We start from the raw sequence: 24,684 nt of genomic DNA, 5'->3' as shown, positions 1-24,684 counted from the left end.
GTGTTATGATGTTGGGTGTGTGTATGTGTGTGTTCAGTGTGTGCGTTGGGTATGTGTGCGTGTGTTGGGTGTGTGCGTGTGTTGGGTATGTGTGTGTGGGGTATGTATATGTGTGTGTGTGTTTGTTGTGGGGGTGTGGGCACAGAGCTTACCTGCCCTCCCTGGGCATGCTGCCCTCCAGGAGCTTGCATATGTTCAGGTACCTGCAAGATCCCAGCACCATTTGTTGAAAAAATTACTCCTCCCCTTTGTTCACTTGTTAGAACAGGGCTAAAACAAAAAAATTAAAATAAAATGATTATTTCCCAACTGAATTGTCTTGGCATACTTTTAAAAAATCAACTGATCATAAGTCCATTTCTGGTAATGAATTTGACTTCATTAATCTACATATCTGTCTTTTTTTTTTTTTTTTTTTTTTTTTTGAGACGGAGTCTCGCTCTGTCACCCAGGCTGGAGTGCAGTGGCCGGATCTCAGCTCACTGCAAGCTCCGCCTCCCGGGTTCCCGCCATTCTCCTGCCTCAGCCTCCCGAGTAGCTGGGACTACAGGCGCCCGCCACCACGCCCGGCTAGTTTTTTGTATTTTTTAGTAGAGACGGGGTTTCACCGTGTTAACCAGGATGGTCTCGATCTCCCGACCTCGTGATCCGCCCGTCTCGGCCTCCCAAAGTGCTGGGATTACAGGCTTGAGCCACCGCGCCCGGCCTGTTTGTTTTTTGAGATGGAGTCTCACTCTGTCACCCAGGCTGGAGTGCAGTGGCGCGATGTCAGCTCACTGCAACCTCCACCTCCCAGGTTCAAAAAATTCTCCCACTTCAGCCTCCAGAGTAGCTGGGACTACAGGCATCCACCACTAGGCCCGGCTAATTTTTTTTTTTTCCCGAGATGCAGTCTCGGTCTGTCACCCAGTATGGAGTGCAATGGCACAATCTCGGCTCACTGCAACCTCCACCTCCTCGGTTCAAGCAATTCTCCTGTTTCAGCCTCCGGAGTAGCTGGGACTACAGGCAGATGCCACCACGCCCGGCTAATTTTTGTATTTTTAGTAGAGACAGGGTTTCACCATATTGGTCAGGCTGGTCTTGAACTCCTGACCTCAGGTGATCTGCCCACCTCTGCTTCCCAAAGTGCTGGGATTACAGGTGTGAGCCACTGTTCCTGGCCATTTTGTAGTTTTCATTTTACAAGTTTCACAAATTTTTTTTTTTTGTGAGACGGAGTCTCGGTCTGTTGCCCAGGTGCGATCTCAGCTCACTGCAAGCTCCACCTCCTGGGTTCATGCCATTCTCCCGCCTCAGCCTCCCGAGTAGCTGGGACTACAGGTGCCCACCACCACGCCTGGCTAATTTTGTTTTTGTATTTTTTAGTACAGACAGGGTTTCACTGTGTTAGCCAGGATGGTCTCGATCTCCTGACCTCATGTTCCGCCCATCTCAGCCTCCCAAAGTGCTGGGATTATAGGCGTGAGCCCCCGTGCCCGGCCCACAAGTCTTTGTTACATGTATCCCTAAGAAGCGTTTTGTTCTTTTTGGTGCTATTGTAAATGGACTTTTTTTTTTTTTCTTTTTTTGAGACAGGATCTCACTCTGTTGCCCAGGCTGGAGTGCAGTGGCACAATCTCCACTCACTGCAGCCTTTTGACCTCCCAGGCTCAGATGATTCTCCCTCTCAGCCTCCCGGGTGGCTGGGACTATAGCCATGCACCACCATGCCTGGCTAATTTTTTGTATTTTTCGTAGAGATGGGGTTTTGCCATGCTGCCCAGGCTTATCCCAAACTCTTGAGCTTAAGGCATCCGCCCCAGATATTACTGCACCGTTTTCTTGTTCCTATAGCTCCTGATGAAATGTCTGCCATCAGTTTGATTATTGTTCTTTCACAGTCTGTTTTCCTCTCTGGTTAAATAATATTCTCTTTAGCCGTGATATTGTATAGTTACACTATGTTGAGTTTGGATGTGGATTTGTTTTTATTTATGCTGCTGGTACGTGGACGACCCTGTCAATGTGAGGTTCTGTGTCTTCATTTCTGGAAAGTCTCGGTACATTTTCAAATACAACGAAAAATCACAAAACATGGCTGGTGCAGAAGAAAGTAATGGTTTATAAGTTGTATTTTTTTTTTTTTTTTTGAGACAGAGTCTTGCTCTTTCACCCGGGCTGGAGTGCAGTGGCACAGTCTTGGCTTACTGCAACCTCCACCTCCCGAGTTCAAGTGATTCTTGTGCCTCTGCCTCCTGGGTAGCTCAGATTACAGACGTGTGCCACCATACCCAGCTAATTTTTTGTATTTTTAGTAGAGACGGGGTTTCACTATGTTGGTCAGGCTGGTTTCAAACTCCTGACCTCAAATGATCCACCCGCCTCAGCCTCCCAGTGGTGGAATTACAGGCATGAAGCACCTTGCCCTGCTGTACTCGCTTTTATTATACAGTACGTATGTAAACGTACTGTAGACTTGGAGTTTTAACAAAGTGTCCTATGCTCTCTTCTCTCACACCATAAAAACCTTTGCTTTTGTGATCAGGCAGCAGTCCATATTGCTGTCTTTGCACTCGGTGGTTTAAAACTGATTTAAAACCAGTGGTTTAAAACTGATTTTAAAAGTGGTTTAAAAGTGATTCTGACATTTTCTGAACTAAGACTTCAGTGCAGCTTCCCTTTTTCTTCTCCTACTTCTAGATGCTATTTTTCTTTTCTTTTCTTTTTTTTTTTTTTGAGATGGAGTCTCGCTCTGTTGCCCAGGCTGGAGTGCAGTGGCGCGACCTCGGCTCACTGCAAACTCCACCTCCCGGGTTCACGCCATTCTCCTGCCTCAGCTTCCCGAGTAGCTGGGACTACAGGCGCCCACTACGATGCCCGGCTAATTTTTTGTATTTCCGTAGAGATGGGGTTTCACCGTGTTAGCCAGGATGGTCTCCATCTCCTGACCTTGTGATCCGCCCGCCTCGGCCTCCCAAAGTGCTGGGATTACAGGCATGAGCCACCACGCCCAGCCTAGATGCCATTTTTCTATCTTCTTCTTTACTTCTACATGGTTAAAATGGAAAATCTTCACATTCTATATAGAATAATTATAAAGGTTAAAAAATCAACATATGGGAATTACATTATGAAGCCTAAGACATTGCTGCTGAGCCCACTGTGACAGCTATAATTCCCTCTTCTTTGTGTTTTCCAAAGATGGTCTCAACATTACCTCCCTCCTCTCTGCTTGCCTGACAATGTGAGTTAGACGCTTTCCCCCTTTAAATCCGGGTGGGCTGTGACGATGGTAGACGTGATGCTAACCAACTGCCAGGTCATTACGAAGCCATGCACTTTCACCTTTTCCTTCCAGAATGCTAGCCTTTGGAATCTCCTGCTGCAGACTCATTTGTCTCTCTCATGCTCCAAAGTTCATATGCTAAAGCCCTAACCTTCAATGTATTTGGAGATAAACCTTACAAGGAGTTAATGAAAGTTAAATGAGTTTGTAAGGGTGGATCCCTGATCCAATAAGATCGGTGCCCTCAGGAAAAGAGACACCAGAGAGCCTCTGTCTGCCATGTGAGGACACAGTGAGAAGGCAGCCATTTGCAAGCCAGGAAGAGGGCCTCACCAGGAACTGAATCAGCCAGTATCTTAATCTCAGACTTCCTAGCCTCCAAAACTGTCAGAAATAAATGTCTATTTATTTTATTTAAGTCACAGGCTGGTATTTTGTTATAGCAGCCTGAGCAGACTAATGCAACCTCCTCATCCCCTCTCCAGCCTATCATGCTGAGAAAGCTCAGGAAGCCAGTGAGAAGAAAGGAGGCCCCTGGCTCACAGCCCTGGATGAGCTCCAGCCTTCAACCAGTACAGGCCAGGTGGCCACATAAGTGAGTTTTCTTCAACTTGGATCCTCCAGCCCCAGTCAGGCTGCCCTAGCTGGCGCCACGTGAAGCAGAAAAGACGTGCCCCATTAAGACCTGCCCAAATTGCAGATTCTTGAGCAAAACAAAGTATTGTTTCTAGCTGCTGAGTTTTGGAGTTTTGCTTTCCCAAGTACTGCAAATCTGAAAATGTCTTTATTACATTCTTATACTTGGTAACCAATTCTGTGTTGACAACTGTTTCACCTCAAAATTTTGAATGTATTTCTCCACTGTCTTCTAGCATCCATGTTGCTGATGAGAAGTGATGCCCTCTGATTCTTCATCCCTTGAAGGAATTCTTTTTTTTTTTTTTTGAGGCAGAGTCTTGCTCTGTCGCCCAGGCTGGAGTGCAGTGGCACGATCTCGGCTCGCTGCGAGCTCTGCCTCCCGGGTTCACGCCATTCTCCTGCCTCAGCCTCCCGAGTAGCTGGAACTACAGGTGTCTGCCACCACACCCAGCTAATTTTTCTATTTTTAGTAGAGACGGGGTTTCACCATGTTGGCCAGGTTGGTCTTGACCTCAAGTGATCCACCAGCCTGAGCCTCCCAAAGTGCTGGGATTACAGGTGTAAGCCACCATACCCAGCCTAAACTTTACTTTTCTTAAAACATGTTATCATTGTCTTTGGTTCTGTGGGTTCATTGAATCCAGCTGAGTGGCTCCTCATCGAGTCATGGTGAGAGAGCCTGGGAGTGGAGCTGTCTGAAGGCTCACCTAGGCTGGAATTCCATTTCCATTCACGTGTCTGACACTGGGGTGGCCACACAGCTCAGGGCTGGCTGTGCATCTACCTTTGTGTGTCTTCCACATGGGTTTCTGGGTAGATTTCTTAGGCTGACTTCTCCAAAAGTAAGAATCAAAGAGCCCGCAGTAACTTTAATCTATTGTGATTTTATCTCCTGATAACCTTTTCTTGGGCTATTTCTTGAAGCATTCTGTTATTGTTCTAGGAATGTTCTAACAAGGTTCCAGAATGCTCTTCGTTTCTCTGTGTTTCTATTTCTTCTCAGGTCATTTTTCTAATTTACGTTGGTCTTTATTGTTCATGTTGAAAGTCTTCCCAATACACAATATCCTTAGCAGTCTTAAAGAGACTAAGACTGAGGAGATAGGAAGCTCACAAGGAGTCTGCATTCAAAAGCAGGACTTGTCAAGTGCTGGGCTTTGCCGTAGAAAGACTGGGTAGGAAGCCCATTGTCAGGCCAGCCTAAAGCCCACCCTACAGGGGTGTCTTTTTCTGGAATATTTCTGGAATATCCCCACATTATTTACGCTGGGAAACCCTGCTGCTGTGTGATTTGTGTGTGTTTGGGGGGATGGAGGGATGAGGAGTGGGAAGCTGCTGACTCATGCACATACCTGTCTCCATGGGGTCTCTGCTGTCGTCCTCCTCACCTTTCCAGGCTCCGTGTGCAATGAAGCTCCAGCCCCTCACCTTCCCAGGCTCCGTGTGCAATGAAGCTCCAGCCCCTCGCCTTTCCAGGCTCCGTGTGCAACGAAGCTCCAGCCCCTCGCCTTTCCAGGCTCCGTGTGCAGTGAAGCTCCAGCCCCTCGCCTTCCCAGGCTCCGTGTGCAATGAAGCTCCAGCCCCTCGCCTTTCCAGGGCTCCGTGTGCAATGAAGCTCCAGCCCCTCGCCTTCCCAGGCTCCGTGTGCAATGAAGCTCCAGCCCCTCGCCTTTCCAGGCTCCGTGTGCAATGAAGCTCCAGCCCCTCACCTTCCCAGGGCTCCGTGTGCAATGAAGCTCCAGCCCCTCACCTTCCCAGGCTCCGTGTGCAATGAAGCTCCAGCCCCTCGCCTTTCCAGGCTCCGTGTGCAGTGAAGCTCCAGCCCCTCACCTTCCCAGGCTCCATGTGCAATGAAGCTCCAGCCCCTCGCCTTTCCAGGGCTCCGTGTGCAATGAAGCTCCAGCCCCTCACCTTCCCAGGCTCCGTGTGCAATGAAGCTCCAGCCCCTCACCTTCCCAGGCTCCGTGTGCAGTGAAGCTCCAGCCCCTCGCTTTTCCAGGCTCCGTGTGCAACGAAGCTCCAGCCCCTCGCCTTTCCAGGCTCCGTGTGCAGTGAAGCTCCAGCCCCTCGCCTTCCCAGGCTCCGTGTGCAGTGAAGCTCCAGCCCCTCGCCTTCCCAGGCTCTGTGTGCAATGAAGCTCCAGCCCCTCGCCTTCCCAGGCTCTGTGTGCAATGAAGGGGGCTCAAGCGAAGGCCTCTTCCCCCCATTTCACTGTCACCAAGCTTTACCTCTGGACAACTGTGGCGTTCACCTGCTGGGAGCCCACTCCTTTCTCTGAACAGTTTCAGCGCTTAGCCTCCCTTCCTGAGCCCCTTTTGACAAGTTATCAGGTCTGGCAGGGAAAGAAGAACAAGCTCAAGCGCCCAATCTCTTATCTTAATCAGAAGGCGAACCCAGGTCTAATCCAGATGCTGCTATGCTGTCCCCTTTCTGGGTTTCATTTCCTTGTCTGTCAAACCAGGAGGAGGATTGGCCAACTCACACCTGACCCAGGCTGACACAAAGTCCAACTCCGGCTTCTCTCCACTCCTACCTGAATCCCCTGCAGCATACAAACAGGACTCAGGAGACCTGGCTTCAATCCTGTCTTCGCCATATTTTGATTGTGGCCTTGGGCACATCCCTTTACCTCTCAGTTATCCCTTGCCTGCCTCGGAGGGCTGTTGCAGTCACCAAGTGACTGGACCTGAGGGTGAGCTGCCTAGGGGGCTCAACTGTGAGTGTTCCTTCCTCCCACCCAAGGTCAGCCTTGTCAATAATCAACACAGTGACTCGCTGAGCGCCTGCCAAGGGCTAGGCCTGCTACATACGGTGTTATTCTCACAGTCTACAAGAACATCACTATTAGCTCCATATTCCCAAGGAAGAAAGTGAGTGCCCAGAGAAAAAACTAAAATTTCTTGGAGGTGAAAAATAGAGACAAGGCTCGGTGGCTCACACCTGTACTTCAGAAGCACTTTGGAAGCCTGGGGTGGGAGGATTACTTGAGCTCAGGAATTTGAGAACAGCCTAGGCAGCATGGTGAGAACCTGTCTCTACAAAATTAGCTGGGTGTGGTGACATGCCTGCGGACCCAGCTACATGGGGAGCCGAGGTGGGAGGACTGCTTGAACCTGGGAGGTCCAGGCTGCAGTAAGCCAAAATTGCCCCACTGCACTCCAGCCTGGGTGGCAGAGTAAGACCTTATCTAAAAAAAAAAAAAAAAAAAAAATCACCGAAAAGAAAATTTTTATATGAAAGTTGAAAGATACAACCAAACAATAAGGCCAAGCACGGTGGCTCATGCCTGTAATCCCAGAACTTTGGGATGCTGAAGCGGGCGGATCACGAGGTCAGGAGTTTGAGACTAGCCTGACCAACATGACCAACATGGTGAAACCCCATCTCTACTGAAAATACAAAAATTAGCCAGGGGTGGTGGGGCCCTGTAATCCCAGCTGCTCAGGAGGCTAAGGCAGGAGAATCACTTGAACCTGGGAGGCGGAGGTTACAGCGAGCTGAGATCACGCCACTGCACTCCGGCCTGGGTGACAGAGCGAGACTCCGTCTCCAAACAAACAAACAAAAATCCCGAAGAATAACAGAAGTATACAACAACAAAAAAGAAATGGAAAATATGAGAAACAGGAAGAAGGGCCTGGAAGGTCAATGCAGGAAAAGACATGGCGATGTTCAAGTCCAAATGGCAGCTTAGCAAGACAGCAGCCAGGAGCAAAGTATTAACAATTGGCCACAAACAGATAAAAGCTGGAAAACTCTTCTAGGCACCTTTTTTTTTTTTTTTGAGATGGAGCCTTGCTCTGTTTCCCAGGTTGGAGTGCAGTGGCACGATCTTGGCTCACAGCAACCTCCAACTCCCAGGTTCAAGCGATTCTCCTGCCTCAGCCTCCCATGTAGCTGGGACTGCAGGCACGCACTACCATGCCCGGCTAATTTTTTTTAGTAGAGATGAAGTTTCACCATATTGGCTAGGCTGGCCTCGAACTCCTAACCTCAAGTGATCTGTCTGCCGCAGCCTCCCAAAGTGCTGGGATTACAGGTGTGAGCCACTGCTCCCAGCCTCTTCTAGACACTTCTGAAAAGTGCAGCAATTACCACATGAAGGCCAGAGATGCAGCAGGCATCTATTTACACACATTCAATACATATATTACCTTCATATATTACACATTCATTCAACAAACTTACTGAATGCCTGTCATGGGCTGGCATGGTCCTGGGCACAGCTCTGCTTGCAGGAAGCCCACTTCCTCCTGGGGAGTCAAAGCACAAACAAAACCAAGTCAGTATGTCAACAAGCAGGGGTGATGAGATGGGGACCCAGGGGTTCAAGGGGCTGTCCTGGATGCATGACAGGGAAACATGGCTTCTTAAAGGACTTGGCAACGCACCATGAGAAAACACGCACCAGGGAGCAAAGAGAAACGCCAGAACCCTCTTGAGGAAGGAGGGGTGTGAGGTGGTCAGGATAGTCATCTGTGCTGAGCCATCATGGAAACTGAGGGCCTGTAAGGGTGGACACAGAGTGGAGGACAGACAAATCTTCCTCACCGGACAGGTGGGGATCCCTGCGGTGCACCAGGGGAATGCACACAGGGGGCACTATGACCTGGCGGCCCACGGGGCAGGGGGGCGCACCAGGTAGCCTTGGGCTCTGCAAGTCCCTCCCTGACCTTGGGGAGGTGACCCCAGTGCCACGACGGTTTCCAGCAGCAGTCACTGTCCTGGGCGGGTACCGCGCTCTAGCCCAGGTGGGTCCCACAAAGGTGTGACCAAGGATGTCCTATGATCACCCCTTTACAGGTAAGGAAACTGAGGCAGAAGATGCGAAGGTCGCGCAAGGAATGGGCTGTGCAGGTAGCTTCTCCAAGGCTTGCTGCGCCCTGGCCTGTGCGCATGATCCCGAGCGGGGTCTCGGTGCGAACAGGGGTTTCGCGGTGTGACCAGCGCCGGCTTATCTCCGAGCCGTGAGGACAAGGCCAACAGCCTGGGCGGCCGCGGTGGATCCTCGGGGCGAGGCGGGGAGGGCGCGGGGCCTTACTGGCCAGCTCGGACCAGGGCTGCGCAGGGCAGAGCCCAAGGGAAACGCCGCGCGGCCGCCGTCACGTCGGAGACGACGCCCTGCAGGCGCCAGCAGACGCAGAAGGCCAGCGAGGGCGAGGCACGGAAGACGCGACGCGACAACGACCACGTGCCCCGCCCGCCCCGCCGCGCGCCCTGCTGGGAGACGCAGTCCAAGCCTTTCGGGAGCCGAACTCGGGGTCCCAGAGAGCCTCGCGGCGCGCATGTGAGCCCCGCCCCTCTCTCGCGGCCTGCCGGGACTTGTAGTGCAACGCCAGCAGACTTCCGGGCCCGGAATGGGCGGTGGGACTCGGGGTCCCAGAGAGCCTCGCGGGGCGCATGTGAGCCCCGCCCCTCTCTCGCGGCCTGCCGGGACTTGTAGTCCAACGCCAGCAGGCTTCCGGGCCCGGAATGGGCGGTGGGACTCGGGGTCCCAGAGAGCCGTGCGCGGGCCGCGACGCCGAATACCGCCCTCGCCGTCGCCTCCTCCGGGCTTTCTCCTGTCGCTGCCGCCACCGCCGTTGCTTCGCGGGCTGGGAGGCCCGGGGTCCCCGGGCGAACAGAGGCTGCGGGTGGGAGCCTTCGCGGGCGCTGCAGAGCGGGCCGGGGGAGGCCGGGATGGAGCCCCGCGGAGGTGGGCGCGCTGCCGGGCGCGCGTTAGCGGCGATTGGGGAGGGGGCGGAGGGAGGGGCCCGGGGCGGGGCTCGGTGGCGGGGACTCCGGGGCGGGGGCACCGGGAGGAAGCTGCCTCGGAAGAGGTGGGGGCGGGGACGGGAGGGGCGGCGAGTCCCCGGGAGCCTGGGCTGTAGGCCCGGGCGTGGCGGGGCCCCGATGGCCTGGGGGTCTCCTGGGGCCCCCCTCCAGCCCGCCGCCCCGGAGCTCGGTCTCAGATGACTGAACTGGGCGCCGACCGCTCCTGCTGTCCCTCGCAGTGGACTGACGCCGCAGGGGCGAGCGAGCCGGCTCCACGCCTCTCCGCGGGATCCAGACGCCTCTCGGGGCTGTCGGCGGAGGGTCCGAGGCGGCCCGGCCATGGCTCACCTCCGGGGATTTGCCAACCAGGTGAGGAGGGTGCAGTTCAGGAAGACTAGCGGCCTCTCAGCGAGGGGCGCCAGAGCTTCCCGGGGGCTCCGAGGGGCGCCTCGCCGGAGCGGGCGGTGGGTGAGGGAAGGAGCGCGCGTCGTGCGACCAGCGGAGCCGTCCTGAGGTGGGCGCAGGGCGGCCCCCGGGCTCTGCCGTGTGCTTGTGGCGTTTTGCGTGGTAGGAGCTCGCAGACCTCTTGACACCGAGCCCCGGGTGGCTCCGCCTGTGCGAGGGCGGCGGAGGTGCGTGAAGAGACACCGGCTCCGGGACAGGACGCTGCCCCCAGCGCGGGGCGGGAACCTCGTGTCGGCATCTGAAGGCAGTGGAAGGTCAGGGGCCACACTGCGGCCTGAGCCCGGGCCACGGGTCGTTCCGGCCGTTCTGGCCGTGTTGGGCTGGGCGGGGGCCGTAGAGGAGACCCTGATGGGCGCTGAGGGGCTGGGAACGTGGAGAAGCCGATCTGAGCGGCCGGTGTGCAGGGAAAGCGGAAAACGCGTGTGTGCTTTGGCCCAGGGGAAGGTGAAAAGGCTGCTCTGTTCAGAACCGTTTAACCCCTGCTACGGGCGGTTGCCCGAACAGGAGGCTCGTCATTCCTCTTTGAAGAAGTCGGTTCCACTATGGAGCCACCTTGAAGCGTCTGGTGGGACAGCCTCGGAGGGAGCCACTACAGCGAGCCCTTAGTCTGGAATGAGGACCAGCTGCTGCTGCCACAGGGCATGCCAGGGAAGGAGGGTGGGGACAGCCAGCCTGGGACCTGGAGACTTGCACTGTGTACCTCTCCCCATTTTTTTGACTCTGGCTGCTGGGTTTTTTTACGTCTTAGCGTTCGGTTTTGCTCTCCTTGATGCCTTGGCTCTGCCTAAGGTGTTGGAATCGCCGCTAAAATGTGTGGCCCTCCTTGTTCACTCCTCTGTGCTGAATTCCTGAGAGCTGGGTGTGCAGTGGAACAGGAAGGGCGTCTGTCCGCATAGGGGCAGGAACTGGAGTCAGGGCTGCTTTGGAGGAAACTGGACCAGCCTAGAGACCCGGAATACCGTGTGCAGCTCTTGGGCCAGGCAGCCTGGACCTGCGCGGTCACAGATGGGACTGGGGCTTGCTGACTGATGCTGAATTAAGCTAACAGATTTTTGACTTTCTGTATCTGGTAACTTACATGACTAAGGTGCTGGGAGAAAAATCTGTCACCAATTTATTTTATTTTTATTTTTTATTTTTTTGAGACAGAGTTTCACTTTTGTTGCTCAGGCTGGAGTGCAATGGCGCAATCTCAGCTCACTGCAACCTCTGCCTCCCAGGTACAAGCCATTCTCCTGTCTTGGCCTCACGAGTAGCTGGGATTACAGGCGTGTGCCATCACGCCCAGCTAATTTTGTATTTTTAGTAGAGACGGAGTTTCACCATGTTGGTCAAGCTGGTCTCAAACTCCTGACCTCAGGTGATCTGCTTGCCGTGGCCTCCCAAAGTGCTGGGATTACAGGCGTGAGACACCGTGCCCGGCCACCAGTTTATTTTTAAGAACTGCAGAAATAGCTCCTTTGGGTCACGGGATGAGAAATTGGAGCTCTGAGGTGCCCTGTGACTGTGTGCTGTTGGTTCTTGGTGCGATCAGACCCAGGGAAGGGAGTGGGCGCACTGGGGAAGGGAGTGGGTGCACTGGGGAAGGGAGTGGGTGCACTGGGGAGGGAGTGTGGGCGCACTGGGGAGGGAGTGTGGGTGCACTGGGGAAGGGAGTGGGCGCACTGGGGAGGGAGTGTGGGTGCACTGGGGAAGGGAGTGTGGGCGCACTGGGGAAGGGAGTGTGGGCACTGGGGAAGGGAGTAGACGTACTGGGGAGGGAGTGTGGGCACTGGGGAAGGGAGTAGGCGCACTGGGGAAGGGAGTGTGCGCACTGGGAAGGGAGTGGGCGCACTGGGGAAGGGAGTGTGGGCGCACTGGGGAGGGAGTGTGGGCACTGGGGAGGGAGTGTGGGCACTGGGGAGGGAGTGTGGGCGCACTGGGGAAGGGAGTGTGGGCACTGGGGAAGGGAGTAGGCGCACTGGGGAAGGGAGTGGGCGCACTGGGGAAGGGAGTGTGGGCGCACTGGGGAAGGGAGTAGGCACACTGGGGAAGGGAGTGTGGGCGCACTGGGGAGGGAGTGTGGGTGCACTGGGGAAGGGAGTGGGCGCACTGGGGAAGGGAGTGGGCGCACTGGGGGGGGAGTGTGGGCACTGGGGAAGGGAGTGTGGGTGCACTGGGGAAGGGAGTAGGCACACTGGGGAAGGGAGTGTGGGCGCACTGGGGAGGGAGTGTGGGCGCACTGGGGAAGGGAGTGGGCGCACTGGGGAAGGGAGTGTGGGCGCACTGGGGAGGGAGTGTGGGTGCACTGGGGAAGGGAGTGGGCGCACTGGGGAGGGAGTGTGGGCGCACTGGGGAAGGGAGTGTGGGCGCACTGGGGAAGGGAGTGTGGGCACTGGGGAAGGGAGTAGACGTACTGGGGAGGGAGTGTGGGCACTGGGGAAGGGAGTAGGCGCACTGGGGAAGGGAGTGGGCGCACTGGGGAAGGGAGTGTGGGCGCACTGGGGAGGGAGTGTGGGCACTGGGGAGGGAGTGTGGGCGCACTGGGGAGGGAGTGTGGGCGCACTGGGGAAGGGAGTGTGGGCACTGGGGAAGGGAGTAGACGTACTGGGGAGGGAGTGTGGGCACTGGGGAAGGGAGTAGGCGCACTGGGGAAGGGAGTGTGGGCGCACTGGGGAAGGGAGTGTGGGCACTGGGGAAGGGAGTAGACGTACTGGGGAGGGAGTGTGGGCACTGGGGAAGGGAGTAGGCGCACTGGGGAAGGGAGTGTGGGCGCACTGGGGAAGGGAGTGGGCGCACTGGGGAAGGGAGTGTGGGCGCACTGGGGAAGGGAGTGGGCGCGCACTGGGGAAGGGAGTGGGCGCACTGGGAAGGGAGTGTGGGCACTGGGGAAGGGAGTAGGCACACTGGGGAAGGGAGTAGGCACACTGGGGAAGGGAGTAGGCACACTGGGGAAGGGAGTGTGGGCGCACTGGGGAAGGGAGTGTGGGCACACTGGGGGGGGAGTGTGGGCACTGGGGAAGGGAGTGTGGGTGCACTGGGGAAGGGAGTAGGCGTGCACTGGGGAAGGGAGTGTGGGTGCACTGGGGAAGGGAGTGGGCGCACTGGGGAAGGGAGTGTGGGCGCACTGGGGGGGGAGTGTGGGCGCACTGGGGAAGGGAGTGTGGGCGCACTGGGGAAGGGAGTGTGGGCGCACTGGGGAAGGGAGTGTGGGCGCACTGGGGAAGGGAGTGTGGGTGCACTGGGGAAGGGAGTGGGCGCACTGGGGAAGGGAGTGTGGGCGCACTGGGGAAGGGAGTGGGCGCACTGGGGAAGGGAGTGGGCGCACTGGGGAAGGGAGTGGGCGCACTGGGGAAGGGAGTGTGGGTGCACTGGGGAAGGGAGTGGGCGCACTGGGGAAGGGAGTGTGCGCACTGGGGAAGGGACTCCAAAGGTAGGAAGCACCTTTTGTCCTTTTAGGGGTCCTTCGTCCCAGCCTGGATGATGAGAGACTTGACTTCATATAGTGGCAGAAAACCTGAGGGGCTGTGGTTTTCTCCTGAGATGGTTGCCGTGGTGTCCGTGGACCTGTGGGCAGCCCCTTTGTGGGAGAGTGGGGTGCATTCCCCCCACAGCCTGTGCTCCTGCCTTAGGCTTCTCCCCTCTACCTGGCCAGTTCCTGCCTGGCCCTGGAGGGCCCGAATGGCTATGGGGTGCCAGGGTACTGTATCGTCACTCAGCTGCTGCCTGTCAGGTGGCAGCTGGGGGTGTCTCAGCTGTGTGTGCTGGGTTGTTCGCTTTGTTTTGTGGGGCAACACTGACAGCAGACACGTTGACAAGTGCAGGCCCCAGACCTGGCAGCCCCAGGGCTGATGTGGAGAGCAGGTGTCCACCGCCAGAGTCATTTGAGTGGCCTGAGTGATCGTCCAGGCCACAGCTGCTGCTACATCCAAAAGAGGATCCGCAGCCTGCAGGCCAGAGGCCCACTTACCCTTTCTTCTCCAGGTGGGGGTGAGGATGGCTTGCCTTGGCTTGGCCTGCGATGTCATTGTAGGGCCAGGATCACAGCCAAGAGGGTTCCTGTCACACAGTTTCTGCTTGGACTCGTGAGCCCTGGCTCTGGCTTGGGGGTCCACTGTGCTCTCCTGCTCTGGAGCAGTACAGGTCTGAGTGCCCACCCAGGGGTTTCCCTTCTTGGGCTGCTGTGATGGAGCAGACTCAACTCCAGGCCCTGTGTGGAGAGCAGCATGGCCTCAGCAGGGAACAGAGCAAAGCAGGAGGATGCATCATCCATAGAGGCCTGAAGAGTGGGAAAGAGATCCCTAGGAGTCAGAGGCCTGGTGGTGCTGGGTAATGCTGCCAGGCCATGGCCCTGCCTTCTCCAGGCCCTCTCTTAGGCCACCTTAGACAGGAGTAGACAGGGGGACCCAAGCTCAGGGCGCCAACCAGACCTCCTGGAGTCCCCCGGAGGACTCCCTTGGGGTCTTTCCGGGTGCCTGGGCAGGGTTGGGTTGAGGCCGAGGCCAGGCCTGCAGGCTAATGACTTGGTGGAGCGGTGTCCCAGGGCCTTGAGTAAGCGCTGATGGACTGAGCAAATGGAGGATTTGGCAAGGTGGCGCTGGGCCTGCTGGAGGAGGAGCAGGCAGAAGAGGGGCTGCTTCTGCGGATCACTGGAGGTCAGGAGTTCGAGACCAGCCTGGCCAACATGGTGAAAACCCGTCTATACAAAAAAAAAAAAAAAAAATTAGTCGGGCATGATTGTGGGTGCCTGTAAGCCCAGCTACTCAGGAGGCTGAGGTGGAAGAATCGCTTGAACCTGGGAGGCGGAGGTTGCAGTGAGCCAAGATCACGCCACTGCACTCCAGCCTGGGCGACAGAGCGAGACTCTAGCTTAAAAAAAAAAGAGGAGCTGCTTCTTAACCTTGTCCTGCACCTGGCATCCAGGACTGGGCCAGGAATGGGTGGTTCTCCACCAGAAATGGAGCAAACAGGGAGGAGGAAACGGAGATGATGCTCTCCATGGCAGGAGGGCGATATTTTAACACTGACTCCTTACCCATGACAGCCTGTGGGCTGATGAGCTGATGCTTTGACATGCACCTGTGGTCCCAGCTACTCAGGAGGCTGAGGAGACCAGCCTGGGCACACAGCAAGACCCCCCATCTTAAAAAAAGAAAAGATTGCATGTTCTGGGCTGCCTTTCCTTTCAGATGGGGGCCGGTGCTGATCTCATCTGTGCCACCCACCCCCAGCCTGGAGATGCTGAGCATCTGACTTGTCAGCTCTGAATTTTTCCTGGCTTCTCTTTAGAACACATGGTCAGCAGTAGTGGTGGGGCTGGGGGCAGACACAGCTCACCTTGGCCAGCATGACCAGAGGGACCCCAAGCAGCACTCAGCTCTCTATCTGGCTGAGTTTCTTGACCTTGGCTTTGGGGACTCCTGGTAGCAGGTGGGCTCAAGGCACCCCCTGCTGTTTCCTCCAGTGGTACTGGCTTTAGGACTAGGCTACTGGTACTGATGAGGGAATGAGAAAGGTCATTTTTGACTGGACCAACTGTCTCAAGTGACCAGACCTTTGGGCTGAGCAAGGGTCTGTGTGTACACTGCAGTTGGCCTGCTCTAGCTGCTGCATGGAGGCCACCTGCACACCCCCAGGCCTTGACAAGTCAGCCTTGCAGGGAAGGGTTAGGTGGCCTCTGGCCCTCCCCTAACTGCCTTTCCTTCCCCAGAGTTCCTGTCACCTCAGGGTCTGGGGCTCAGAAAGGGATGTGTAGCAGCATGTTTCAAGGTGAGGGCCTGTGTGCCGCCCCTTCCACCCTCCTGGTTGCAAACCCTGGGAGGTCAGCTAATTGGCAGTTTCACAAGGAAATGTCGCCTTGGGCTGGTGCAATGTCCAGTTGGCTTCAACCAACTCCTCTGCTGGGCTTAGGCCTGGGATGGACCCTGCACACGTGTCCAGGGGGTGAGCGTGGGGGCTGTATGTGGTGTACCCCATCCTTGGAGGGCACGGTCTCCCCAGGCCCAGGAACGTGGAGGGCACCCCCATCCAAGGACCCGTCCTGTCTTCAGCACCAGAATGAGTTGGGCCTCAGTGTTTTGGGGGCATAATTAGTCGTTTTGCCTTTTTTTTTTTTTTGAGACGGAGTCTTGCTCTGTCACCCAGGCTGGAGTATAGTGGCACGATCTTCACCTCCCGGGTTCACGCCATTCTCCTGCCTCAGCCTCCCAAGTAGCTGGGACTACGGGCGCCCGCCACCACACCTGGCTAATTTTTTGTATTTTTTAGTAGAGATGGGGTTTCACCGTGTTAGCCAGGGTGGTCTTGATCTGCTGACCTTGTGATCCGCCCGCCTCGGCCTCCCAGAGTGCTGGGATTACAGGCGTGAGCCACTGCGTCCAGCCCGTTTTGCCTTTTTATGCTGTGCCACACTAAATTGGCATCAAGACCCTTGATGTTGTGGGGGGAGGGGCCGTGCATGGTGGCTCACACCTATAATCCCAGCACTTTGGGAGGCTGAGGTGGCAGATCACCTGAAGTCAGGAGTTCAAGACCAGCCTGGCCAAGATGGTGAAACCTTATCTCTACTAAAAATACAAAAAATTAGCTGGGGGTGGTGGTGCATGCCTGTAATTCCAGCTACTTGGGAGGCTGAGGCAGAAGAATTGCTTGAACTCAGGAGGCAGAGGTTGCAGTGAGCTGAGATGGTGCCACTGCACTCCAGCCTGGGTGACAGATTGAGACACCATCTCAAATAAGTAAAAAAAAGTATGGAGGCCTGAGGACACACCTCTCCTGGCTTCCCCTGGACTCTGGGCCTGGGTCACAGACCAGGCACCTTCCACACCGGTGGCTCAGAAACTTTCAGGCGTTGCTTCTTTAAATCTGAGGACTGTGGGAGGCAGTTTTCTGCATCAAGAAAGCATCAGTTTCTGACCCGGCGCTGGTGTACTTGTCAGGAGGACTTACGGAGGGGTGAGGGAAGCCCTTTCTAAATATGTGGCTTTTAGGAGTGAAGGAGAGCTTGGTTAACACATACCGAGAGTTTTTTGTTTTTGATGAGTTTTTGTTTTTTTTTTTTTAATTTAAAAATTTTTTTTGAGACAGAGTTTCACTCTTGTTGCCCAGGCTGGAGTGCGATGGCCTGATCTCGGCTCACCACAATCTCCACCTCCTTGGTTCAAGCGCTTCTCCTGTCTTGGACTCCCAAGTAGCTCGGATCACAGGCATGCGCAACCACACCCGGCTAATTTTTTTGTATTTAGTAGAGATGGGGTTTTACCATATTGGTCAGGCTGGTCGTGAACTCCCGACCTCAGGTGATCCATCCGCCTTGGCCTCCCAGAGTGCTGGGATCTCAGGTGTGCACCACCAAGCCTGGCCTGTTGAGCTTATTTTTTAATAGTTTCAGATTTATAGCAAATTAAGAGCTCCCAATCCCCTAACCCCCAGGGGCTATTAACCTATTAACATCTCTCATGGGGCTGCATGGTAGGTTAGATGAGGCAACCTTCATGCCTTGTCATCACCTAAGGTTCCTGTTTCCAGCAGGTTCACTGAGTTGGCCTGGCCTCTTTATACTTTCCGGGGACTTTTTCCCTTGCGTGGAGAGTTGAGTTTAGGTTTAGGCTTTTTTTTTTTTGGAAACGGAGTTTGATTCTTCTTGCCCAGGTTGGAGTGCAATGGTGCGGTCTTGGCTCCACTGCAACCTCTGCCTCCTGGGTTCAAGCAATTCTCCTGCCTCGGCCTCCCAAGTAGCTGGGATTACAGGCATGAGCCACCACGCCCAACTAATTTTTTCATATTTTTATTAGAGATGGGGTTTCACCATGTTGGCCAGGCTAGTCTCGAACTCCTGACCTCAAGTGATCCACCTGCCTCGGCCTCCCAAAGTGTTGGGATTACAGGCGTGAGCCACTGCACCCAGCCAAGTTTAGGTTTTAAACAAAAAGGGGTAAAGGAAGAAACCAGAGAAGAATTGAGGCGCACTCGCTCGGACTCCCCCTTCCCTACAGGTCCCTTCCTCCCCAGCAGGGCAGCCTCTGCCTGTCCCAGCCTCTCGTGACCGGCACTGTCTGCCCTCTGTCCCCACCGGCCCCTCAGCACTCTCGAGTGGACCCTGAAGAGCTCTTCACCAAGCTTGACCGCATCGGCAAGGGCTCGTTTGGGGAGGTCTACAAGGGCATCGATAACCACACCAAGGAGGTGGTGGCCATCAAGATCATCGACCTGGAGGAGGCCGAGGATGAGATTGAGGACATCCAGCAGGAGATCACCGTCCTCAGCCAGTGCGACAGCCCCTACATCACCCGCTACTTTGGCTCCTACCTAAAGGTGCCTGTTGGGGGGAGGCGGCGGCGGCCCTGCTGGTGGTGTGCCCGGCCCTCTCTTCCATGTCAGAGGGACTGAGTGACATGCCAGAGGGTGCAAGGCGGCCTTGACAGTTCAGTGCATGCCCTCCAGGAAATTGCCCTGGGCAGGCAGGGTGCGAGCAGGGTCCACGAGGGTCATTCGGCTCTGAGTGGCCATTGGGACCCACTTGCCTGCCTGTGGTAATGCAGTGAGGGTGCTGCCAGGAGCACTCTGGGGCGCCCCTGCTGGCAGTGGTGAGGGCCTGTGAGGAGCAGGTTTCTGGTGGTGCCAGGGTCTGGGGTGTAGGGAACGCTGTGGCCATCCTGCCCAGGAAGATGATGGGTGTGTTGGGCCATGTGCTTGCCAGCCATGCCCTCTTCCCAGCCCTGTAGGACTGGCTCAGCAGCCTGGCTTTTGACGGGGTCTTGGTGAAGTAGACTTAGCCACTGTTCTGTGTACTCAGTCCGTCCTCTGAGCATCTGTAGCAGCAGTGTGGCAGGCGGGGAGATGGGCAAGGCCGAGGGAGCCCCTTCCTGTTTAGGGTTCTTGGCAGGGATGGGACCGGTGGGGCCTGGGCCCTGGCTGACTCCGGCCTGACTCCCACCCTGGAGCATGCCCTTCCTCTCACTGCCAAATGCTGATGGGTTTGTCTCCGGTCCCAGAGCACCAAGCTATGGATCATCATGGAGTACCTGGGCGGCGGCTCGGCACTGGACTTGGTGAGGCATAGGCCATGGCAGTGGGGGGTCATGCAGTGTCCGAGTCCCCTGCTCCTCAGACTCATGGGCTCCAGGGGCCACCTCTCGTTTGGTGTCATGGCACATTAGGTGTTAATTACGAATCGTCTAAAGCAAAAATGAACTGCCATCCGCACATCTGCCCAGTTGGTGCTGAAAGGGGTCCTGGCCTGTGGGAGTGGGCGGGGGCAGGCACGCTGGGAGATGGTTGGGAGCCTGTTTTTCTGTTACATGACAGTAAAGCGAAGCTGGTTTATATGCTTTAGACCACCCCACTCCCGTCTGAAAGTTGTGTTTGAGAAGTAAAGGAACATGAAGCCCCCGGCTATCTGCAGGGACAGCCCTCCCCTGTCAGAGAGACAGGAGAACTCAGGCATTGGGCCTGGGACAGGAGCTGAGGCCCTGCTGTCCCACCTTCCTCTCCAGCTTAAACCAGGTCCCCTGGAGGAGACGTACATTGCCACGATCCTGCGGGAAATTCTGAAGGGCCTGGATTATCTGCACTCCGAACGCAAGATCCACCGAGACATCAAAGGTCCTGCTGGGGGTGAATGTGGCTCTTGTAATGTCCTGAGCCCCACTGACCTTAGAGAGGCTGGGGCCTGTGAGGGGCAAGTGGCTAGTGGTGCCCAGCGTCTGGGGTATAGAGAACCCTGTGGCCACCCTGAAACTGAGCAGTTGTCTTGCTCCATTTCCAGAAGATACTGTTTGTAACAGTTTCCTTGTACGCTGAGGAAACCAGCTGTGGACTGAGTGTAGGAACAGCCACGCTTAGCCACAGTTGTTGGTTCCCGGTGGCTCACAGCACAACAGCAGGTGTAGGCTTGAGTAGCCCCAGCGTGTGGTCTGGCCCTGCTAAGTGCAGACATGAGGTTGGGCCAGCCTGTGGGGAGGGACTTGCCACCGGCACCGAGTCATCTCTCTCATGTAGGGGACAAGTCTGGTGGAGCAAGGGGCTTCCTGGCAGGCCCATGGTGGCCACACCCTTGGTCAGGGTCACCTCTGTGGTAGCCCCCAGTGGGCGAAGTCGCCTGTCGTTGGGATTTGTTGTAAAAGCCAAATGCAGGGAGAGCCCTGGAGCTCGGAGTGGAGACCTTAGGCTCCTTCTGGCAGTGCCCCTGTGGCCCTAGGTGGCCCTGGGTTTGAGAGTGGCAAGGAGGGCTGAAGTCCTGAGGACAGCCCTGCTGTGCCCTAGGAGGCCAGGTGGATGATACCCTGGCCCTTCTCAGGGGGCCCTGGGTGGAGCCACGTGGAGCCTGGCATGACGTCTGCCTGTCCTGTGTCAAGCAGCTGCCAACGTGCTACTCTCGGAGCAGGGGGATGTGAAGCTGGCGGACTTTGGGGTAGCAGGGCAGCTCACAGACACACAGATTAAGAGGAACACGTTCGTGGGCACCCCCTTCTGGATGGCGCCTGAAGTCATCAAGCAGTCGGCCTATGACTTCAAGGTGGGTGCAGTGGGTGGGCGGGCGGGTGCGGGCACCACGCCTGACTGGGGTGCTCAGGGCAGCGACAGTCCTTGTGTTCTGTCCAGGCCGACATCTGGTCCCTGGGGATCACGGCCATCGAGCTGGCCAAGGGGGAGCCTCCAAACTCTGACCTCCACCCCATGCGCGTCCTGTTCCTGATTCCCAAGAACAGCCCTCCCACACTGGAGGGCCAGCACAGCAAGCCGTTCAAGGAGTTCGTGGAGGCCTGCCTCAACAAGGACCCCCGATTCGTAAGGCCCGCCTCTGGCCTGGCCCCTTCTGGACGGGCATATGGAGGGAGGGCATTTGCTTGGGGTGGGCAGCACAGCCCGGAGGCCTAGGCCCCCCAGCCTTGTAGCCATGAGGACCTGCCCCAGTCCAGGCTGCCTCACATTTGCTTTCCTGAGGCAGAGCTTGGCTGGGCCCAGTGACCGATGTTCCCCTGACCCCGCACAGCGGCCCACAGCCAAGGAGCTCCTGAAGCACAAGTTCATCACACGCTACACCAAGAAGACCTCCTTCCTCACGGAGCTCATCGACCGCTATAAGCGCTGGAAGTCCGAGGGGCATGGCGAGGAGTCCAGCTCCGAGGACTCTGACATGTAGGGGCCTGGTTTATCCTCATGGTGACCCTCGGTGTTGTGACGTGGGTGGTCCCCACTCCAGAAGCAGGGGCGTGGGCTCTAGGGGTGAGAGTGACCAGATATAGTATTGGGCAGGGACCCCCTTAAGGCTGCAGGACAGGGCCTGCTGAGGCATCAGTTGGACTCCGTGGCCTGGCAGAGCGCCGCCCAGTACCTCGGGTTTCCCTTGGCCGTGAGGTGTGCCCTGAGGCCCTTGTGCCTCCTGGTCCTCCCCCCACTGACCCTGGCAACTCTTCATCCTCTTCAGTGATGGCGAGGCGGAGGACGGGGAGCAGGGCCCCATCTGGACGTTCCCCCCCACCATCCGGCCGAGTCCACACAGCAAGCTTCACAAGGGGACGGCCCTGCACAGCTCACAGAAGGTCTGTTCCCGGCCTGGCCTCTGCCTGCTGTGCACCCCTGGGGCTGGGTGCGGGACCCAGCTTTGTCCACCCAGTGTCTGGGGCTTGGACAAGGAGCTTGGGAAAGGCAGGGGTGGTCTGAAGCCCACTGTGGCACTGGGCCTGGTGTGGAGACCCCAAGCCCCAGCATGTGCTGGGAAGATGAGGGCCTGTTAGGAGCCAAATTTGTGAGGAGAGGGTGGGTGGGAGTTGCAAGTCCTGAGTCAGGCCATCTGGGTGGCTTGATGGTTTTGGGGCCAGCCCTGGGCATGTGCCGTGACAGGCTGCTCCCAGTCTCCATCCCTTCAAGGCTAGAGCCTGAAGGGATGGGAGTGCCCTGCCTGTCGCCTGCACTGCCCTGCTCACCCTGGGCCTCCACTTCCTTTGCAGCCCGCAGAGCCTGTCAAGAGGCAGCCAAGGTCCCAGTGCCTGTCCACGCTGGTCCGGCCTGTCTTCGGAGAGGTGAGAAGGGGGCTGGGGCTGGGGCTGGGGCTGGAGCCCCGCCAGGGACAAGGCTGGGACGCTGCTCCGCGGGGATGTCCCCTCACAGTGCCGTGGGGCAGTCTCAGCTTCTAGGTTTCCTGCAGCTGATTATGGGCTGGGTTTCCTGAGTAGAAGGAGCAGAATCTGCTGTGATGACCTTTTGTGCTCCCAGACCTGCCAAGGTCCTCTGGGTTCCCAGAGCGACTTTTGTTTTCTTCAAGTGCAAACACAGATGACCCTTCTATAGAGAAAGCAGAGAAGATGTAGTCGGGGTCCATCCAGGGCAGGTGCCTCCCTGGTTAGTCACATGACCTTGCATCAGCGTCACCTGCTAATGGGCAGTCGGCACCATTCTCAGAGATGTGATGCAGCCAGGAGCTCTGTGCCCAGGGCGTGGCCAGTGGGCTTGGGCCCAGGTGTGCTCTCCAGGAGCCCCTCCTGGAGCCTGGGGAGGATGTGGGTGAGAGGTGGTGACAGGAGAGCCTGCCTGAGGATGGCAGAGGGTGGAGCAGTCGAGGGACACTGGCCCCAGCCCATGTGGAGGCCCCAGTGAAGCAGCCACTCAGGCCCAGGTCCCGGGCAGCCTGCTGACCTAGCCACAGCCCCCGAGGGTGGGTGACACCCGGTGACAGAGGCTCGGAGCTGGTGTCTTGATGGAGGTCAGATCTGGGCCTGGTTGTGCTTTGGGAGTTTCTGGGCTTTGTGTTTTTGGGTCTGATCGGACCCATTCAGTGGCTTCCATGATCCTCAGCTGGGAGGAAGCCATCTGGTCCCCTCCTGAGAACCGAGGCCCGAGATTCCCTGGAGTGTAGAGGGAGGGTAGGGGCTGTGGGGAAGGACCACTAGAGTCCCCATTGGCAGGGCAGGCTTCCTTGGGCCACCTCACTTCCTGGCTTGCTGAAGGGCTCCCGGGTCCTAGACGAAGGCCTTGAAGGCCTCCAGCATGACTCTGGCCGAGCAAAGGAGCGGGCTCTCCGAGGGCCTGTCCTGGGGTCCAGGGTCAGGCGAGGTGGTCTCTCCATAGCTCAAAGAGAAGCACAAGCAGAGCGGCGGGAGCGTGGGTGCTCTGGAGGAGCTGGAGAACGCCTTCAGCCTGGCCGAGGAGTCCTGCCCCGGCATCTCAGACAAGCTGATGGTGCATCTGGTGGAGCGAGTGCAGAGGTGAGGGTGGCCGGGCCATAGGGTTGGGGAGAGCACCCCCGCCAAGCAGCAGCTGGACGTGGGGTGAGGTCCAGTGCTCACTCGTGGGTGTGGCTGCGCTTGGAACTACATGGGTTCGCTTCACTCCGGGAAGGGGCGGCATGGCATCCTCTTCCTTGTTCGGACCCAGCTCACAGCTCACAGGGCCATGGAGATTTTGGGGCTGGAGAGAGTGGGCAGGGCCTTTCCAGTCTAAGTGTCTGAGGAGCGTCTCAGGGTCCTGGCCTCAGTGGCCACACGACTGTCCTCAGCTGACCTCTGCCACCTAGTGGCTCCCAGGAGCTGCTCTAACACGCTGGCGGCAAAACGTCAGAGCTGCCCCTGTGCTGACCTGAGTCCTTCGCAAACAGGGCAGGACAGATACTGGGCCCTCCACCGCCCAGTGGATTTAGGGTCCAACCGCCATGCCGCCGGCAGATGCCCTAAGTCCTGGTCCACACCCAGGGACCCCTTCCTGGCACCCCTGGGCAGCAGCTCTGGAGGTGGGGTCTGGGCCAATCAGTGCTGCTCCTGAGACCCTGTGCATTGGGGACACTTCAGACCCACGTGGTGCGGTGGCTTGTCAGGGCTGCCACCGCAGACTGCACACCCAAGAGGCCGTCAGGAGCCTGGGCACAGAGGTGCATGCACACAGAGGTGGGCTCTTCTCTCTGCAGGTTTTCACACAACAGAAACCACCTGACATCCACCCGCTGAAACGCGCTGCTGTTCAGATAGGGGACAGAAGGTCCTTTGTTTTTGTTCTGAGCTCCATAAGAACTGTGCTGACTTGGAAGGTGCCCCGTGCTGTTTCGTGCCTGCAGGGACACGTCAGATCCTGTGGGCCTCACATGCCAGGTCACCGTCTCCTTCCACCCCTGCAGTGTGCTGTTGTGCACGTCAGGGGATGCCGTTCCACATGTCCACTGCCCTCCTTCCTCTCCTGGCCCAGCAATAGAGCTCACGGGGGCTCCAGCAGCCAGCATGGTCCTCATGAGCTATGCCTGGGTCTTCTGCAGACTCACGCAGCCCTATGGCCGCTCAGACCAAGGCGCAGAGCAACTATCAGGGCAGCTCTGCCTCCTCCTCCCATGAGATGGGGAGAGGCAACAGGACAGCCCCCAGAGGAGTGCCCTGGCCGCTGTCCTCCCAGGGCCCATGATGGCCATAGATTTGCCTTGTGGTGTTGGATCAGGTACTGTGTCTGCTCATAAGTACTTGTGTCATCCAGAATGTTTTGTTTTTTAAGAAAATTGAATTTACTTGTTTCCTTAAATATTCTGAGGTTAATATGTTAGTTTTCATAGAACATTGAGAGGCCCCTGCCACTTTCAATAAAGACCTGACTTGGAGACA

At 56.9% G+C, this 24,684-nt stretch overlaps 2 protein-coding genes and 1 long non-coding RNA gene across 51 annotated transcripts in view; 2 read left to right on the top strand and 1 right to left on the bottom strand.

The window, feature by feature from the left end:
- The window catches only part of LOC141408255 (uncharacterized), a 44,992-nt gene extending 39,559 nt beyond the window's left edge, over positions 1-5,433 (top strand). The window contains exon 3 of the long non-coding RNA XR_012421693.1: positions 5,304-5,433. This is a non-coding gene — a long non-coding RNA (uncharacterized lncRNA). The remainder of the gene's footprint in view (positions 1-5,303) is intronic.
- The window catches only part of LOC141408254 (uncharacterized), an 18,868-nt gene extending 8,613 nt beyond the window's left edge, over positions 1-10,255 (bottom strand). For 3 of the 34 annotated variants that reach the window (XM_074010801.1, XM_074010794.1, XM_074010809.1), the window contains exons 1-4: positions 8,581-10,255; positions 8,299-8,413; positions 8,096-8,160; positions 153-270 (exon numbers count right to left, since the gene is read on the bottom strand). In XM_074010801.1, the coding sequence (XP_073866902.1) occupies positions 9,010-10,002 (993 nt within the window). In that variant the 5' untranslated portion in view covers positions 10,003-10,255 and the 3' untranslated portion in view covers positions 153-270; positions 8,096-8,160; positions 8,299-8,413; positions 8,581-9,009. Of the gene's footprint in view, positions 1-152; positions 271-5,259; positions 7,095-8,095; positions 8,161-8,298; positions 8,414-8,545 lie in introns of those variants that run through there. The other 31 variants (XM_074010802.1, XM_074010796.1, XM_074010816.1 and 28 more) reach the window with 17 other exon arrangements.
- Positions 9,459-24,684, top strand: STK25 (serine/threonine kinase 25). Of its 16 annotated transcripts, none has more exons than XM_074010786.1 (13): positions 9,459-9,540; positions 9,901-10,030; positions 15,816-15,874; positions 18,188-18,418; positions 19,099-19,155; positions 19,600-19,708; positions 20,464-20,621; positions 20,708-20,893; positions 21,099-21,244; positions 21,534-21,648; positions 22,057-22,128; positions 23,174-23,310; positions 24,006-24,684. In XM_074010786.1, the coding sequence occupies exons 5-13, from the start codon at positions 19,120-19,122 to the stop codon at positions 24,043-24,045; spliced, it is 999 nt and encodes a 332-aa protein (XP_073866887.1). In that variant the 5' UTR covers positions 9,459-9,540; positions 9,901-10,030; positions 15,816-15,874; positions 18,188-18,418; positions 19,099-19,119; the 3' UTR covers positions 24,046-24,684. The 16 variants fall into 16 exon arrangements, with proteins under 16 accessions (XP_073866887.1, XP_065382479.1, XP_073866885.1 ...); XM_065526407.2 differs by having other exon boundaries at positions 21,054-21,244; XM_074010784.1 differs by having other exon boundaries at positions 9,459-9,602.

The sequence above is a fragment of the Macaca fascicularis genome, chromosome 12, assembly GCF_037993035.2.
Source record: "Macaca fascicularis isolate 582-1 chromosome 12, T2T-MFA8v1.1".
NCBI classification, from domain to species: Eukaryota; Metazoa; Chordata; class Mammalia; order Primates; family Cercopithecidae; genus Macaca; species Macaca fascicularis.
The sequence above is the reverse complement of the archived record's forward strand: the minus strand, read 5'-3'. Positions and strand labels throughout refer to the sequence as shown.

Coding starts and splice junctions, on each gene's coding strand:
- STK25 (XM_065526403.2), top strand. CDS start 10,001: ATGGCTCACCTCCGGGGATTTGCCAACCAG. Junction 10,031..18,187: donor TCCGGGGATTTGCCAACCAG/GTGAGGAGGGTG, acceptor CCGGCCCCTCAG/CACTCTCGAGTGGACCCTGA. Junction 18,419..19,098: donor ACTTTGGCTCCTACCTAAAG/GTGCCTGTTGGG, acceptor CTCCGGTCCCAG/AGCACCAAGCTATGGATCAT.